The 18,299-nt window shown below is 65.3% G+C and overlaps 2 protein-coding genes across 2 annotated transcripts; both read right to left on the bottom strand.

Moving 5' to 3' along the window:
* Window positions 1-1,778: 1,778 nt before the first annotated feature.
* TRAF3IP3 (TRAF3 interacting protein 3) lies at window positions 1,779-8,611 on the bottom strand. The gene is made up of 12 exons (XM_056125616.1): window positions 8,502-8,611; window positions 6,727-7,041; window positions 6,283-6,385; window positions 6,076-6,139; window positions 5,907-5,931; window positions 5,759-5,821; window positions 5,598-5,693; window positions 4,713-4,784; window positions 3,162-3,302; window positions 2,974-3,084; window positions 2,718-2,805; window positions 1,779-2,089 (listed from the first exon to the last, which is right to left on the bottom strand). Exons 1-12 carry the CDS (start codon window positions 8,532-8,534, stop codon window positions 1,779-1,781), a joined length of 1,422 nt encoding a protein of 473 aa, XP_055981591.1. The 5' UTR covers window positions 8,535-8,611.
* Window positions 8,612-10,764: 2,153 nt separating this feature from the next.
* Window positions 10,765-17,914, bottom strand: HSD11B1 (hydroxysteroid 11-beta dehydrogenase 1). The gene is made up of 6 exons (XM_056125628.1): window positions 17,802-17,914; window positions 17,155-17,285; window positions 16,021-16,132; window positions 15,720-15,905; window positions 11,258-11,401; window positions 10,765-10,994 (listed from the first exon to the last, which is right to left on the bottom strand). The coding sequence occupies exons 1-6, from the start codon at window positions 17,887-17,889 to the stop codon at window positions 10,765-10,767; spliced, it is 891 nt and encodes a 296-aa protein (XP_055981603.1). The 5' UTR covers window positions 17,890-17,914.
* Window positions 17,915-18,299: the final 385 nt, after the last annotated feature.

The raw sequence follows: 18,299 nt of genomic DNA on the forward strand, positions 1-18,299 counted from the left end.
TAGCACCCGCCAGGCTGAGGAGGCCCTCAGGCCAGGAGGCAGGAACTGGAACGGGACCTCCGCGTGGACTCATGCCCACTCACACAAGCACGCCGGTGGCCAGGCGGCAGGGGTGGAGGGGTTCCCTGCCGGGGTGGGCTGACCCTGGCAGCAGGGCAGCTTCTCAGGCAGGAGGAGGTGGGACACCAAGGCTGCGCGGCTCTGCCCAGGCACAGGTCTCTGCACAAGTCCGCTGTCCTGGGGGTGCCCAAGGGCCTTTATTGCATGTTCGTGTGCTGACAGGCCAGGTCTAACATGTCTCTGTGTGTAGATGGTATGTGTGTGAGTGATATGCTCACTTGTGACCCAGCAGGCACTTGTATGTGGTTGGTAACGTGTTCATGCATGAGTCTGCAGGTGCTCAGGTGTAGATCATAACATATGTATGAATTGAGGGGCACTGCATATGCACTTGAGGGGTGGCTCATGTTCATGTATGATCAGGGAGGTGCACTGTGTGTGCACGTGAATGGTGTAGCACTGCACTGTAGCAAATCATCGATTTGCTTGAGAGGGCACTAGTAACGTCTCCATTGTGAGACTTGTTGTTACTGTGTTTGGCATACCAAATACACCATGGGGAGCTTGCCCGGCTCTGCTGTGCCGGCAGGATACTCTCGGTAGCTTGCTGGGCTCTCTGAGTGGGATGGAGGAATAGAACCCGGTCGGCTGCATGCAAGGCAAATGCCCTACCTGCTGTGCTATCACTCCAGCCCACTTGAATGGTGATACGTGTATATGGACCGGGAAGTGCACTGATGTGTGAATGGTGATGCATATTCATGTATGATCTGAGTACGATCGTTCATGTATGATCCAGGAGATGTACTCTGTGTGAATGGTGATGCGTGTTCATGTGTGATCTGAGAGGTGTGCTGTGTGTGCAGGGTGATGAATGTTCATATGTGACCCAAAAAGTATGCTGGGAGCATGTGAGTTGTGATGCATATTTCTGTGTGACCTGGAGGTTTCCATTGTGTGAATGGTCGTGTGTTCAGATATGAGAACCAGGAGGTGCGTGTGAATGGTTGTCTGTGTTCATGGATTATCGGGGGTGCACTCTGAATATGTGGCTGATAAATGCATATTCAGAGTCGGGGTGTAGCTGGGGGTCTGCGGGGAGCTACGTGTGGAAGGACATGGGGAGGTTCTAGGATGGTTAATGCATATGTCTGGTGACCCCTCTCAGGGGTGACTATCCCCTAGAACATGGCGGGGAAGAGGCCTGGAGAGAACCCGAGCACCGTGGAATGCACCCCCACTGCTGGTGGGTTCCAGGGCATGACCCCTGTCACCACCCCCTCCCCTGCTTCCTCCCTGGCCCCGGCAGCAGAGCCTCGGGCGTGGCTCTCACAATCCCGGCTGCCCGGGCTTCAGCACAGCAGCCCGGACTGAGGGCCAGCCTGGCTGGCCATGTCCAAGGGGACGCCCCCCCCCCCCCCGAGATGAGGGGGAGCTCTAGTGTCGGCCATCTATCCAGGGCAGGGGCTCAGGCCACTGAGGCTGGCTTCTCACTGAGTCCCCTGTGGCAGAGCGGTTTCTGTGACTGACCGAGGCCCGCGTACGTAGGTGTCTGTGTGCTGGTGGTCCACTGGGCTTTAGTCTGCCCAGGGGTGGGGTGGGGGCAGGCAGGACACAGGCAGGGGTTTCCCTGCAGCTCATCTGTGAGAAGACATGCAGTCCTGGGTTCACATGGCCTTTATTGGACGAGGTGCACATGGGGCCTCTCCTGGGGGAGGCTAGACTCCCCCTTTCTGCTCCTGTTTGACCAGCGGCACCAGGCCTGGGTGCATCGGGTGGTGACACCAGACTCTGGTGTCAGAGTTTGGGGGGCAGGCGGGCACCGTCTGGTGCTGGGGCGGGTGGGATGGCATCTTGCAGCAGACCTGCTGGAAATGGGGCTGCCTCAACTCTGCCTGCAGGTTGTCTGCACAGGGCCTCACGAGCAGGGTGATGCGGTGGGCTCTGCCCCCCAAGTCAGACTGGGGCACCCTGGGACTCAGGCTGGTGCCCGAAGTTTTGAGCAGGGACTCCGGATACAGCTGTGGGCCTGGGGAGGGGGACGCTTGCCCCGTTGCGGTTCTGTGAGGAGCAGGGACAGGCGTCACTATCTGGCCGGGATGTGCTTGGGCGCCCAGTTCTCCCGGTGGGGGTGGGGGGCTGGGGCTGCCCCCAGGCTCTCTGCTGCTTGCTCCTGTCTGCACCCCCTGGTTCCTGGCTGTCTTCCAGGCCAGCTCCATGCGGGGAAGGTGACTTGGCTGCCTCATCCCAGCTCAGTTGGGGGCGTCTGATAAGGACCCACCAGTGTGTTCTGACACCCACTTCTCTCTGCCCCCCCCCCCACTTCCCATGCTCTGGAAAGGTGGTTTTGGGGTTGGAGTGGGGAGGGGAGTGAGGGAGGGTATCTGGCCCGCTGCCCCCTTTGGCAGCTGGTCTGTGCCCGTCTGGGGCTGCTCTGGGTGGACGGGAGCCCTGGCCACCCAGGGAGAACTCACCCTACTGGTCACTCTGCAGCATGGGGACAGTCCGGCTGCAGTGGCTGGACTGGAAGGAAGCACAGGGCGAGGCTGCAGATCAGGGCAGGGCCCAGAATGGTCACGGGGTAGGTGGGGCTGTGCCCGTCTCGGGCCCACTGGGCTCAGGCGTGGCCAGTGCTGTGAGGGGCTCTGGGAGGGTACCTGGGCAGGGTGTGGTCACGGGGCCGTGTGGGCCGCTGTCCCTCTGCGAGCCTGCTGCCGCCTCCAGGCCTGGGCTCTGCACCGTCCCCTGTCAGAGGAGGGTGAGGGAGGGGTGTGGGCAGTGGGAGGCCAGTCCCCTTCCTCAGGGTCCAGTTCCTCCAGGGTTGGTGAGGAGCTCTGCGCTTGCTGGGCTCACATGTCGCCTGGAGCCCCCTGGTATCCCCCCCTTCCCCCTCCACTGAGCAGCCCGGCTGACCTGTGGCCTGCAGCTGCTGCGTTGGCCCTGTGGGCTGCTCCCTCCTGCCTGGAGGGCTTGGCAGCGGGTCCTCCACTCCGCACACTGCTGCTCAGCCAGCGCCAGGGACCGCTGCGGGGAGAGCAGGGCATGGCAGGCCCGGCTGCTGTCCGGTTCACCTGGCCTGCCCGCCGGGCCTGCCTGCTCACCTGTGTGCCCCGCAGCTGCTGCTCGGCCGCCCTCTTCTCCTCCAGGACCTTCCACAGCAGCTCCTTGGCCTGCAGCTCGTAGCTGCTCTGCCGCTGCTCCATCTCCAGCAGGGCCTTCCGCAGGCCCCGTGGGGTGGCTTTCTGCAGCCAGACACGGCACACACACACACGCTCGTACACGTGGGCTTAAGCACAACCGCTGGGTGCTGGGGCCCACCCTGGGAAGAGACGCCTGGAAGCAGGACTGGCCCCTGTCCCCTGCCTGGCACCCATGTCCGTCCTTGCCCCATCAGGTCAGCCTGGACTCCTGCCTGCATGTTGGAGGGGTCTCCGCTATTCTTAGGGGTCGCTGGCTCTCCGGCCTGCCCCTGACGTCCCAGGACCGTCTCCCAGGGAGCATCTCTCCTTCAGGAGCAGGGCCCAGGTTCTGAGCACATTCTCTGGCCCCCAGGGTCATGGTGGGGGACAGGACTGTCACTTCTGCCTGGGGCAGGTAGAAGCCTTGGGGCCTCCGGGAAGGCCGGGCTTACCGGGTCAGTCCCGGGTGGCCTGTGGGCACAGGGGGCTAGGCCAGTGGAGGGACTGCAGGGGTGGGTCAGGACTCCGTGGCATTTGAGAGCCCATGGTGTGACTCCATCTGAAGTATCGGGGCTCATAGAGGCAGCCCATGTCTCAGCCTTGTCATGGGACCCAGGTACGAGGGTTACTAAGCCAGTGAGGTGGGGGCAGGGGCCTGGCAACGCATTTCTCGGAGTGTACGAATGAAATAAGATGTGGCCTAAAGTTGTCACCAGTTCTGAAGGGGCCCCAGAGCACTGGAGACTGGACCCCGGAGGGGCCACTCAGAGGACCGGAAGTTCCGGTCAGAGCAGAGGTGGCACCTGGGTGAGGCTTCCCTCATGGAAGTACCCAGGACAGTTGGGGCGGAGACCCAGAAGACCAGCTTGCAGAGGTGAGCCCGACCCTTACTCCCTTCTGGGGCCTCAGCCTTGTCTGTGTCAGGCCACTCTGCTGCCCCCCAGGAGGCCCACCTCCCACCTGATCTCTCAATAAAGCCTTTGGACTTCTCTGTGGACCTCCTGATCCTTCCTGCCTGGGCAGATGTGGTGAGGGCAGGGCTGTTCCTCTCGTCCCTCATTGGGCATTTGTTGTGGGCCTCTGCACTGCCTGTCAGCTATACAGCGTGTCCCTCCCTGTACTTCCACACTGCATCCCTGGGGACCTCCTTCAGTGGTATCAGCGGTCTCTTGCGTGAACTGCAGGGACCATGGGAGTATGCAGGCCCCTGGGGGCCCCACGAACCCTGGCCCAGAGCCTAGACAAACGTTTAGCAGATGGAGCTCTTGCCTGATGGTCTGAGTCTGAGCTGGGGGGGGAGGGGGCGGATGCAGCCCGCTGTGCCTGTCCGGCTGCCCCTCCAAAAGCCACGTGGGGAAGGCTCTCTAGGTCAGCTCATGGCTCTTCTGCCCTGGGCTCAGGATCCTAAGGTCAGCGCCCTGGCAGGGCGGGGGGGGGGGGGGGGGGGGAGGAGGGGGGAGGGGCAGGGCTCACCTGCGTGCAGGTGTGGAGCTGGCTCTCCAGGGTGTGTAGTCGGCTCCTCAGCTTGTCTTCATTCAGCTGCCCCTGGTGAGGGCACGCAGGTGAGTCCTGGTCACACCAGGTACCCGGGAAACTTGGTGCCCTGCCCTGGCCCCAGGCACAGCTTGGGGTCTCCACTCCAGGAGGAGGGGGGAGATGGTAGGGCTCCTTGTCCTCGGCACAGGGACAGTCTGCCTGCCCCCCTGCCCCAAGCCGCCCCAACCTCCCAGCTGGGCCAAGGCTCAGTGGCCAGTGACTCCTATCTGCACTCCTTCCGAGACTTGGACATTCTGCTTGAAAGATAGGAAGACACGGACACACGCACAGCACACACAGGCACAGACACACATGGCACACAGATAAGGGTGCACAGACACACAGGGGCACATACAGACACAGCATACAGGTACGAGTACGCACAGATCCACTGTACACAGATGTAGGCACACGCATGGTACACAGATATGCATACACATGCCACAGATCCGCGCACACAGGCACGTATGGGCACAGTCATATGGCACACAGATATGGGCACACAGACACATACTGGCATGCAGATGCAGGCACAGCATACATATGGGCACACAGACATGGGCGCACAGATACAGAAACGTGGCGGATGCTGACGCCTGGCACAGCTACAGGTGCACGTGGGCATACAGCACATGGGCACACTCACACAGACCCACAGCACATGTAGGCGCACACACACACAGGGGTACACGGGCACACAGGTATACACAGATACACGACCACACATGGTCGCACACAACATACAAGACACAGGTGCACACAGACACAGTCCTGAGCGGGGACAGGGTCGCCCTCTGTTCCCTGGGCCGAGGCCCCACGTACTGTCCAGGAGTCGTGGGAGGTCTGGGTCAGCGTGGCCAGCAGGTCCTGGAGCAGGACCATCTTCTGCTTCAGTACCAGTTCCCTCTGCAGCGCCTCCTGTGGGGACACAGGCGTGAGACCCCCGAGCGGTGGTGGGTGGGCCGGGGAGCGCCGGGCCTTACCTTGAGGTACTCGGAGAGCTGCACGATTTCCTGGCGAGAGAGGTCAGGGTGAGGCAGGCTGCTCTCAGGGGGCCCCGAGGGCGTCATCGAGGTGGGGCCAGGGACGGGGGTCCAGTGTGTGGGGGAGAAGGCTGGGGGCACCTCCTACCTGATCCAGCACCGCCACGCCACAGCTGCAAGGCAGAGAGAGCTGCTGCCCCCAAGCCGCCCCACGAGGGCACAGCGGGCCCTGGACCCGAGTGGCGGGTGGGGACCCTGTCTCAGGCACTTCCGGGGTCCCCTCCCTGAGCACCGGAGGGCCAACGAGGTGGGCTCACTTGGTCTGCTGGCTTGTGTCCCTCCTGCCAGGGGGCTTGGCTCCTTCCGCCAGTGTCTGGGTGCCTGGGAGAGACAAGGCAAGGAGCGTTGGAGGGGCGGGGGGAAGGCTGGGGGGCCAGGACGGGCAGCGGGAGGGCAGGGCAGAGGTGGGCAGGGCGCAGCAGGGCCTTCCCTGGGGCCCCACCGCCTACCATGTCTGCGCTTACCGCAGTGCAGCTTGTGGGGCCGGGGCCCAGCCAGGTCTCCTGGGCCACCTGAGGGAGGTGGGTGCTGGGGTGGGTGGCAGAATTCAGGGCTGGCTCCCGGCAACTGGAAGGAAGTGGGTTCTGCTGAGGGTGGGCTCTTCACGCCGACCTGCGGGCCCTGGCCTGCTCTTTCTGTTTCCCTCCGTGGGGCAGGAGTGCCCCTCTCTGCAGGGCACGCGTGATGGCGAGTGTGCCTGTGTTCCCGCACACGTGTGCTGGAGGGCCACGGCTGCGTGGGCATGCACACGTGAGGGTGGTGTGGAGCAGTGGCGGGTGCCCGTGCCAGCCGACAGGAGGGCGGCCCCGGGGAGCCAGGGCCCAGGGCCACCTGCTCTTCAGGCGGCTTGTCCCGTCCTCCCCCTCCCCCCAGGATTGCTGGGCCCAGCATGTCCCGGACATGCTCACCTGCTTCCTCAGCAGGGACTCACTGCCGGCCACCTCAGGCCCACCCAGACGCCTCCGGAGGAGGAGCTGGCGCTGCCTCGCACCCTGCAGCCGCTCCCGGAGCCGATCGCGTGCCACCTTCCCTGCTGGGCGGCAGGTGGTCACGTTGGGGCGCCAGCGCCGGCTCTCCCGGGCCTCCTGCCGCCGCTCACACTTGGCCTCGTAGGTCTCGGGGCGGCGGATGCGGCGGGGGGCGCGCCTGGGACCAGGGCCGGGCATGGGGGCCTCTGAGCAGCCGTCCGGCCAGCCTTCCTGGTCCTGGAGTCGCTGCCACACCTAGAGGGGCCGGGGGGATCGAATGGGCCTTGAGTCTGGGCCTGCGGTGGGGTCTTAGGGTGTCACCCCTTCTGGATTCCAGGGACCCCTGGGATCCCTCGGATGCTCAGCCCCTTCTCCCAGGCCAGAGTGGGGTGCCCGGAGGGTGAAGGACCCCTCCCAGGGCCCGTGGGCAGCAGGGCCTTTACAGCAAGTCCTGCTCCCCTGCACAGTGCCCCTCCCTCGGGGCTTTGCACCCGGCCCTGTCCGCCTGGATACCGAGCAGGCCTACCTGCCTCACGGATCACGGTGCCGTGTGGGCCACGGCCTCTCCGCGTGCACCCCTGCCCTTCCGTGCGGGGAGCGTGTCTGTCCCAGCACCCCGAGTGCTTGAGCGGGTGCTGCGGCTGCTGCCTCCTCCACAGACCGGAACCGGCCCAGTGGCCCGCAGCTGCTGTGTCTATTCCAGGCACAGAGCCGCCTGCAGCCCTGCCCCCTGTCCCCCGCCGAGACCCCAGCCCTCTGCACGAGCCCCGCCCCGGCCCACCGCTCCCCGAGAGGTCCCGCCTGACCTCCTCGCACCCCATGAGGGCAGAGAGGCCCGTTCTAGTGTGTCAGGGGGCTGTGCAGGCCCGTGCATCCCCCACAGGCCCCAGCACCGAGTGCTCAGGGCCTCGTGAGGCCCTGGGAGCTCCAGCTCCCGAAGACTGGGGCCTGTGGGGAGCCCAGGCCCAGAACCACCTGCTCTCGTGTCTCACATTGCCCCGAGAGACCCAGGCCCCAGGAGCTGAGCCCCGGGGCCAAGGATGTCCCCTGCCAACTTTGTGGAACCCACAAGACACTTGGAATGCGTCCGAACGGGCTCAGGCGGCTGAGACTGTGAGCAGGGGTCCACCTGCCGCCTCCTGCTTACTGGAAGGGGGTCATGGATCCCCATGTGTGGCTCCTGGTCTGGACAGGGGTCTTCTGCCCCTGCGGATCCCAGGGTGAGTCAGTCTCGCCCCCGCAGGCCCTCTGTGTGTCGCCCTGCTTCCGGTGGCCAGAGTTGGCCGTGATTGGGGCTGGAGGGGCAGCTGCTGTGCTTCCCCGGTGGTCCCAGGAGTTGGCGTTGTCCCTTCCCACTCGTCCACAGGGCCAGGCTGGGCCAGAGGCTGGGAGTGGGCTCCGTGGGCCCCGGGGGTCATGGAAAGGTCTTTCTGGCCTGGGCACCCAGAGCCCGGGGTAGCTGGAAAGAGGGACACTGGCTGTCCCTCCGGCCTCGGTGAGCAGCAGTGAGAGAGCCCCTGACCACTGTCCTTGGGCCTCTGGCCGGCCTCCACATGTGAGCCAGGGGGTGTGGGCAGGGGCCTGTCCCTGTGGGATCCCCGCTGTGGGTCTGAGCCCTGCACCAGACACCCCGGCTGTGCATGGGGTTGCCCGGAATCCCACCCACACTCCCCTGCCCGAGAGCCCCGATCAGCCCACCCGACTGGACCCATTACCTGGGCTCTTGCCTCTGGCTCCCGGGAAAGCATGGCCCACAGCTTGCTCCTCCCGACCTCGGCGGCTACGGCTCAGCCCTGGCCCCTTGGCCCCGCGCCCTCCACCGGGCCCAGCCTTGGCCTCACAAAACAGGAAGCCGGCCCAGCCGCAGGCTGCACTCAAGTTCCTCTCAGCAGCACCTTAGAAGGGGCCTCCCCAGTGAGGGCTCCTCCCCTCACCCGCGCCCAGCTCTGCCACCTGCACCCAGTTCCCCCACCACCCCTGCTTGCTCACCATACTCAGCTCCCCCCTCGTATCCTGCTCCCACACACCCACTCCCTCACGCACTCCCGGCCCCCCACCCGGCCCCAGGCCTGGGCCTTAGGCCCTGCACTAGCATCTGGTGGGGCGGAGGTGTCCTCCCTACCCCACCCCCCACTTGGGGGTCTCCTGGTCCTGTATAGAGGCTTCTGCTCCTCTGGAGTTCTGGTCAGGATTGGGGAAGTGAAGGTGATGGGGTTGGCAAAGGAGACCACAGCCCCGCCTCGGGACGGGGACATTGCACGGTGCTGCAGGGATGCCGGAAGCCAGCCCACGCTTCTCTGAGCAGGGGGACAGGACAAAGGCACATGAAGACCTCAGGGGGTCAGGGTGGGGCTCGGAGTGGCGGGGACGGAGCCCTGCTCTGCTCCGGGCCCAAGCCAGGAGGCCCCCAGCTCCTCGTCAGGCTGGAGTGTCCACGCTCTGCGGGTGGTGGGGGCTGCCCTGGTCCCTGCAGCTGCAGTGGCTCTTCCACGGCCCTGCCTGTTGTTCTGGGCTTTTCCAAGACCCTCGGAACAGGCCTGAGGTCCGCACACAGGCGCCCAGCCCTGTGACCCCTCCCTAGGACTGACATGCCTGGGCTTACCTGTGCCCCCCGCCCGCTCTCTGGTCTCCAGCGATAGAGGAGGAAGGGACAGAGAGGAGGGTCTCTAGGGAACTGGGGGCCGCAAAGTTGAGGAGACAGGGGTGGCGGACGTTGGCGGGCAGGAGGCTGCTCTCCTGGGGAAAGGAAGGAGGTGTGCTGGCGTGGGCAGAGGCCGGAGGCGCCCCCAGACCAGCCACTCCGGACCCTCGACTCAGGGCGGCTGGCCTGTGCTGTGCTGTGCGGGGTGGGCGTGTCCCGCCTGTTGTTCTGGGACCGTGGTTTTTCCACGGCCCTGCCTGTTGTTCTGGGCTTTTCCAAGACCCTCGAAACAGGCCTGGGTCAGCCTCCACCTCAGCTTGACACCAGCCTTTGCCTTTGACCTTGACTTGGCTTCCAGGCAAGCTCAGGCCTTGCCCATGGTGACCACAAGGTGTCGCTCTGGAGCGGCCCCTGGTGTCCCCGGTGCCAGGCCGGCTGGGGTTGGCACGTCTGTCTGGGCACACGTGTGTCCGTGGGCCACCACCAGGCGTCGCTGGAGACCGTGTGCGGATAGGACCCCAAACCACGCTCTGTGGGTGGTGGGGGCTGCCCAGGTCCCTGCAGCTGCAGAGACCCCAGCCCGCTGCGTCCCTGCCGGGCACAGGTCCTCCCATGGTCGCTCGGAGGCGGGAGCTGAGCTTAGCGTAGTGTCCACTCGGGCCGTCCTCTGAACCCCTCCTACCCCCTCCCCTCTGTCCCGGCTCTCCTCCCCTCTGTGGGCCTGGAAGCCTAGTGGAGCGCGTGGAAGGGGTCTGTTGTCCTCCCCCGTGGCCCACCCTTTCTTCTGTGTTGCGAAGGGGCATGCTTGCCGTTTGCACGCCACCAGGCTGAGGCCGGAAAGCCTTGGACATCCTCAGCCTTGCCAGGGCCCTGCCAGGCCCTGCCGGAGCTGGTGAAGGAGGCGTTGGGGATGATTGAGCTGGGCACCCTGGCCGGGGCCTCAGCTCCTCAGCTCTCTCTGCCAGCGTCCTGGCAGCGACGGACCACCACACTGATGGGGAGCGAGGGCCGAGCCCCTGGAGCTCCTGGTGGTCTTTCCTGGCATGCAGCCGGCAGCAACCCAGAACCGATGGGGCTGGGGAGTCTGCGCTTACGCCGGGTCAGATGCTCAGTGCCCGGGATGGCGGCCAGTGGCCCGAGAGGCGGGTGGGGCAGGGACGGAGATGAGAGCAGCCCGAGGCATTTATTCCCCTGGGTCCTGTCACCGAGGTCTGTGGGGTCCCAGCAGGCCCTGGCCGGGGGTGGCCCTGAGCTGCCCTGAGCCGGGGTGGGCATGAGCGGGACCCCCAGGACACATCCTCGTTCTGGGGCGACGCCGCTGCCCCCCGAGCCTGGGGCTAGGGCCGGGCCTCGGGCCTGGGGAGGTTGTCGAGGTTGTAGCGCTGCAGCGAGAACAGCTCGAGCACCCTCCTGCCGGGGTTGAGCAGCAGCAGCTGGACCCAGCCGGGCCTCCCGTAGAACATCTCCTCCCTGCGCAGTGCGCCCGCCTTGATGATCTCCAGGGCGCACTCCTGCTTGGGCGCCGCCTCGGCGCTCATGATGCCGGCCACCGCTTCCATGGCGGTGTCTGCGGGACCAACACAGGCGTGTCTCCCCCGTCCTCCATGCGAGGGGGACCCCGAGCGGGCAGGAGGGCCCCCCCTCCCTGCCCCAGGACCACGTGCCTGTCCCGCTCCCGGGCATGGCCTCGGCTCTGTCCTGCTTGCGACTCCAGGAACAGGAGGCCCTCCCCAGGAAGCCTGTCCTGTCCCGGGGTGCCCGTGAGCTAGGGGGCGGACAGGACAGTGTCTGGGGGTGGGGTGCTGTCTGCGAGGAGCCTCCTGCACTCACCCGTGTCGATGAGGCCGAGGATGCAGAGTGTGATGGATACGTTCACGCCCGTCATCTGGTTCTCCAGCCTGATGGAGGAGAAGAAGCCGTCCAGAGCGAACTTGCTGGCCGCGTAGGGGGCGAGGAGCGGGGTGGGGACCTTCCCTGTGGGGCACAGAGAGGCTTGGGACCCAGGCTCACGGAAGTGTCCAGAGTCACGGAGTCAGGGTTGCTGCAGGGCTGGGCCGGGGCATCGGGGGATCTCAAGGGGCTACGAGAGGGTGGAGAGGGCCGTGCCCGCCCACCACCATGCACACAGGGAGCCGGCACGCTGAGCTGCCGCCTTTGCCCATGAAGCTCTCGTCACGGTCATCACAGCAAACCTTGGTCACGCTTTAGCTCACTCTCAGCTCGCGTGAGGAGGCGGCCTGGTGGGGGGGCAGCCCAGGCTCCGCCGCCCCCAGCCCCACACGGCACCCCAGCCTTGTGGAGGACTGGAAATCGGCTCGTCTCTCCAGCAGACGCTCTGGGTTTGCTCTCACTGCAGGCCACCAGGGCCTTGCTGGGCTCTGTCGCATCCGCCGGGCCAGGCCACACCCAGCAGTGCGCGGGCTCTGGGCCAGCAGTGTGACGCTCTGTGGTCTGTCCTGTGCCTGAGGAGTCTCCGCCACACTAGTGAACGTCCCTCACCATGGGGCCTGTCTTTGTGGGGGGCGCCCAGACAATGCTTGGAGGCCGGGGGTTTCCTGCCAGTGAGTCATAGCTGCTCAGGCCCTCCAGTGCTGGGGATGCCCGGACCACACCCGGGGACGCTCGGGCCACACCTAGAGCCGCCTGAGCTGTACCTGGAAGGAATGCCTGGGCCATACCAGGGGATGCTCAGGGGGCGGGGCCCGGACCTGAACCCAGGTCAGAGCATGCTGGCTGTCCCTGTGCTGTGCGTCCCCTCCCCTCTGGTGCAGAGACCAGGGGCTGGGAGTGTTTGCTGAGGCCTTTCCCTCTGCGGCCCCTCCCCAGGAGGCCCTCCACTCCCTCCAGCTGTTGCAGAAGTGTCACCCTCTTCCTCCTGGTCTGCAAGCCCGGAGCTCCGGAGGGCAGCAGCTGGGATAGCCGCCTGTTCCTGCCATTCTGCCGCGCCCTCTCCTCACTCGCGGTGAATCTCTCCTCAGCTCCGCAGTGGGCACCGCCCCGAGGGACCTCTGAGCCCATAGACAAAGGTCAGCAGAGCCAGGACAGCTCACCCCGGGGTGCTGGTCAGTGCTAGGAAAGATTGCTGGTCCCTCACGGGGTCGCATCCCTCTGAAAGCTGCCTGTGGACAGCTGCAGCTGGACACAGAGTGCCCTTGCTCACACAGCGCCACGTCCAATGTAAACACCCAGTCTCGGTTTCCTCTGGACGCAGGAATGCGGGACCCAGCTCTGCTGGTGAGAAACCCGGGGGGTCCGGGAAAGAGCAGCTACCGATCAATTGCACAGCAGGCCCCAGGGCAGGCCACTGAACTTCCCGTTGCTTGGACCTGGACATCAGAAGGAACGGCCGGAACGGCAGCAGCCCCTGGGAACATGAGAAGTCGCTCCATGTTCCGGATTATTGGCCAGAGAGGAGCAGCTCTGACCGGGGAGCATGAGGGACGCCATCGTGGTTATCGCCTGGACTCCAGAGCCTCTCCCTGCCCCATCTCTGTCCCTCCGTCCCGAGAGACCGTGCTCTCATGCTCTGGGGCCTGTCCAGTCACCGATGGGGAGGACAGGAGGAGACGACAGGCGCGCCACCCCAGGATGCCCCTGGTCTCCAGAGCCCACTCAGCGACAGCTCCCTGCAGGCTCGTCCAGGGTCAGGGCACAGACGTGGGGAGTGGGTGGTCGCTCCCAGGGACAGATGCAGCCTCCCAGAGTGGACAGTGCCCACACCAGCCCAGAAGCTCTGATGTTTCTTCTCCCATGCTGCCTGCAGCCTCCCGACTCTTCCCGGCTGGCTCTCGGCCCAGCCCCCCTGCAGACCCCGAGGGCCCCCAGAATGGTCTGTGCCAGCCCCTCACATAGCCAAGCCTGAGTCAATTCTTAGGTCTGCCTCTCCACTGTCCCTTGAGTCACTGGCCTTTCAGCACCCAGACTCAGGCTCTGTCACAGGCCGAACAGGGGGTCCTGGCACAGGGGAGCCCCCACCCCGAGCCAGTCTGAGCTCGCAGCTAAGAACTGTGGGCAGAGGCGGTGTCAGCGGGGGACAGTGGCAGAGAGCGGCCCCATCAGAGGCGTGGCTATGAGGTCTCCGGGGCCCCTGGTGAACCTGGGTGTCCCTGGTCGGGTTGGGCTGGCTGGTCCCGGGGCCGAGAGGTTGGTGGGTATCTGGAGCGCGGCTGGGGAGCCAACCCCGTGCCCCCTCCCTGGGCCAGATGCCCAACACCCTTCCCCTCTGCTGCGTTCCTGGTTCTGCTTCCTTCGGGGACCGTGGCTGGGACCTTGGAGCCAGACACCGCTCACCTTGCCCCTCACCCAGACCATGTGCCAAGAAGCCCCGAGAAGCCCCGAGAGACAGGTCCTGCTGTCTCGGGCGGGGAAGCTCAGGGCTCCCTGGGGCGTCCCACTCTCGGGTCTGGGTGGTGGCGTTGCCCTGTCACGTGCGTGCGCAGGCGCCTTCTCCTGGCCGCGGGGTCTGGAAGGTCGTGGAGACCGTCCCTGATCACCGGGGCCTCAAGTGGTGGGGCTGTGAGGAACCCCCCCCCACGACCCCAGTTAAGCCTCCTCGGCCGGCTCAGGGCAGCTCCTGAGTCTAGGCCACACTCGGCGGGGGGGGCTGCAGGCCCCCGTGACGGGGACTCAGGGGAGACACGACACTAGACCCTGGGAGGTCAGACCTAGCAGAGCCTTTGCCCTGTGTGGGCCGTGAGTGGGGGGCAGCCGCTGGCATGGGGCGAGCCCCCATCCTCCCAGTCTGCTCAGGCGCTGCCCCAGGAGCGGGACCCAGCTGGCAGCCCAGCCCAGCCTTTGTTTGGGCTAGATGGTCGCCATGATTTCCATGTCAAAGGAGGCTCAGGGCTCTAAGGAGGGCTGGGAGCCAGCGCTGGTCATTGAAAGGCTCCTTCCTGCCCCCACTGCCCAGCACTGCATCTGGGCAGTGACCAAGCCAGGTCATCGCGCCCCGGTGCCTGCAAGCTTGGCACTCGCCCGCTGCCTGGCTCCTGTCCTCCTGCCGTGTTTTCACCGCCGGGCCTGAAGGCAGGCCTCCACGCCCAGATGCACATCCCCCCCACCCCCGCCAAAGCGTGCACACGCACCTGAGACGCCTGGGACTGCCATGCAAAGGTGCGAAGGAGGGCAGAGGCAAGGAAAGAGGCGTGGAGAGCACCCTGGGCAGTCTTGGGAGCTGGCCAGCAGGCAGAGCACTGCAGAGCAGTGCCAGGAGCTGGGCAGGGTGGGAGACCTGCCACTCGGGGCCTCCCCAGGTGCGGGCAGGCGGAGGGAACACAGACCCACCCCGGGGCCTCTGGGCCCAGCTTCTGCTTCCCAGGCGTGGCTGCCTTTCTCTGCAAATCCAGCTCCAGAGAGGGCGGGGGCTGGAGTCTGGAGTTGGAGCCCAGAGCTCCCAGGGTCTTGGGACACTGAGTGCAGGTGCTGGAAACTGGCCCCATGGAGCACCCCGGGGGCCTGGTCCAGAGGGCTGGCGCTGAGCCCAGTGCAGAGGAACGAGAGAGGAGCTAGAGGAGACAGTCGGGGAGACACACCGGCACGAACACCAGGATCACCACCACCACCGTCGCTGTCCTCATCACCATCACCATGACCCCTGTCACCGCCCCGCTCCACACCCCCAGGGCTGCTGGTAACGGGAAAGCAGGACCAGTGGACACAACTGACCACCTCTCACCCCCTGAGTCAGGATGAACCGGGGGGAGGGCTTGTTCCAGGGGAGGGGACAGGTGGGTCTCTGCAGGTCAGTCTCTCGGGGGTTCTGCTGGGCATGGGGAGAGCCACGTGTCCAGAGGTGAGGGCAGGGGGAGCAAACTGACCCTCGGCGAGGCCTGTCTGTGCAGGCACCCACAGGCAGCTCTTGGTGGAGCATGCCCCGTGCTGCGGGCAGGTATCCAGCTGGTCCCCAGATCTCCCTGCAGCCCATGTGGTGGCCGTCTGCCTGGTGTGGGGAGCAGGGGTTCAGTCGCTGTCACCCCCGGTAACCGAGTGGCTGGTCTCTCCTGTCCATTCTGTGGGACTGACCAGTCAGTGGGTCTGACTGCCCCGTGTTCTCGCCGCAGGGGCCCTCAGGGATAGGCCCCTTGCTTGCTCCCTGGGCTGGGAAGTCCCTGGTGGAGGCGGCTGTGACCCCAAGCTCCCCCCATACACCTGTCATTTCATTCCTGGGTGCCAGCCCTACCCCCTACCCCCCACCTTGTCACTGAGTGAGCACAGCCCTCGGCTCTCCTGGAACCAGGCGCTGGGCCTGCCCTCCCTGACAGCTCTGCGCTGGCCTGAGTTCTGGGGCACTCACCGGCCAGAGAGGACACCACCACCACACTGCCGTTGCTGGGCCTCAGCAGGGGCTGGGCGGCCACGCTCAGGACCACGTAGCTCAGGAAGTTCACCTCCAGGGCCCTGCGCATACCCAGCACGTCGGCCCCAAACAGCTCGAGGCTCATGGCCATGATGTGGTTGAGGATAAGCATGTCCAGCCCGCCTGCGGCATGAGGTGGACGGGGGTGTTGAGAGACCCTGGGCGGGACCCCAAGCTTCTCCACCCGCCTCCCTGGGGACACCGGCCAGGCCCTGAGGGGAGGATGCCGCGGGCTCACCCAGGAGCCGGGCAGCTGTGTCCACGAAGTTCTCCGCGAAGGCCGTGTCCTCCATGGAGCCGGGCACCGAGTGGGCAGAAGCTGCACCCAGCTCCAGGCAGCGGGACGCCACCTGTGGGCAGGGCACCTTCAGCACAGCACACAGCGAGCCCTGGCCAGGGCAAGAGCTGGCGGGGGTGCCGGGGAGCCGTGGACTGGGGCTGCCGGAGTTGTGGCCACTTGCCCTGCTCCTGGGTCTGCAGGGCAGGGTGTCTGGGTGCCCGTGTCTGGTGCCCATGTCTGATGCCCATGTCTGGGGCCCGTGTCTGGTGCCCGTGTCTGGTGCAGGTGTCTGGGTGCCCATGTCTGGGTGCTTGTGTCTGGGTGTCCGTGTCTGGTACCCGTGTCTGGGTGCCCGTGTCTGGTGCCCGTGTCTGGGGCCCATGTCTGGGTGCCCATGTCTGGGTGCCCATGTCTGGGTGCCCGTGTCTGGGTGCCCATGTCTGGGTGCCCGTGTCTGGTGCCCTTGTCTGGTGCCCGTGTCTGGGTGTCTGTGTCTGGGGCCCGTGTCTGGTGCCCGTGTCTGGTGCCCGTGTCTGGGTGTCCGTGTCTGGTGCCCGTGTCTGGGTGTCCGTGTCTGGTGCCCGTGTCTGGTGCCCGTGTCTGGGTGCCCGTGTCTGGTGCCCGTGTCTGGGAGCATGTTTCCACGCTGCCTAGAGCTAGACCTATGAACACGCTGCTCTGTCAGTGCCAAGAAGTGCCAAACACAGGAACTTGTATGTGTGTGCACATGTGTGTGCACTGGCACCCCACCATGGTGTCTGAAGCTCTATGTCCCTGTGTGTCTCAAAATCTGTACATATTTGTCTGTGTGGTTCATGTGTCAGCATGTCTGTGCTCAGACATGTGAGGCTCTGTGGGCACGCATGTACACGCACATGTAGACACACGTGCGATGCATGAACACATCCCCATGTGCTGTGTGACAGAGGGCATGGGACGTGCATGCAAAGGCAGGCATATGCAAGCACATGTATGCTCACAATTGTGTGCCTTCACTGTGTGCATGTATGTATGCGACCTCGTGATCAGTGTGCACGCATATGAGTACATGTGCCCACACGTGTGCACTTCTGCATACTCGTGCTCCCTCACCTTCCGCAGTGTGCCCTCGGAACGCGCTGTCAGCACCATGTGTGCGCCCATGCGGGCTAGGTGGTAGGCCACTTCCTCCCCGATGCCCTTGCTGGCCCCGGTGACGATGACACGCTTCCCTCGAAGCATCTCTGGAGACACAGACAGGGAATGAGGCAAATGCCCAGCTGGGGTCTGGCCTGTCCCCACCCCCCACCCTGCCACCAGGCCCTTGGCACCCTCAGGGAGCGTTTTGCAAAGGGGCATTTATTGCAGTGGGCAGACCCATTGCTTGCTCAACCCCAAAGAACCAGAGGTCGCAGGCCAGGGTAGGATGAAGTCTACAGATACTGCTCTTCTGGAAGCATTTGAGTGGGCTGCCCTAAGAGGGTGTGGCCTCAGATATGTGTGGTCCCCTCACTACACACAGCCCTCCCCAGGGGTCCCCACTGCACCTCCCCCCAGTGCGAGAGACTCCGCTCTGCACCCACTGCCGTCACCTCGACAGATGTCCAAGACAGCGAGGTCTGCCGGCCGAGGCTGGGCTCCTGCTCCCAGAGCCCCTGGGGCAGCCGGCCAGCGGCCAGAAGCAGCATCCCAGGGGAATTCTGGCTCGGCTAGTAATGGGATGAGCTGGTGGGCTCACTCCCGGGCTGCCCCGCACTCACCTGGCCTGAACTCATCGCGAGCTGAGTAGTAGTAGGAGGCCAGGACCAGGACCAGGACGGGCAGCAGCTGCTTCCTGGGAAGAGCCATCGGAAGGAGGGCTGGCTGCCCGCCGCCGGGACACGGCGATGAGCCTCTGGGCTGCGGCACGGAGGAGCCTGGGGGTTGTGACATGGGGATGGCGACCGGAGGAGTGGCGTGGCGCTGCCAGCTCTCAGCAGAGCAGCTATTGGCCTTGGGTGCGATCCCACCCACCTGGCAGTGTGTGCCGCTTTTGCAATGGGCCCTTTCACTGAGGAAGAAGCGCTTCCAGATGGCCACGCTCGGCCTGGCAGCGACCAGGCTCTGTCCTGTGCCCACTGCACCCGTCCCGTCTGCATCACAGCCTTTGGGTGCCAGTGCCCACAAGAGTGGGGGGCGCGTGGGGGCTTTGGTGGTGGCGAGGGAGCAACAGAGGAAGCCAGACTCCACCGGCTGCCGCGGCCCCACGCCCGGCAGAG

This window comes from Sorex fumeus, unplaced genomic scaffold (genome assembly GCF_029834395.1).
Source record: "Sorex fumeus unplaced genomic scaffold, SorFum_2.1 ptg000006l, whole genome shotgun sequence".
NCBI lineage: Eukaryota > Metazoa > Chordata > Mammalia > Eulipotyphla > Soricidae > Sorex > Sorex fumeus.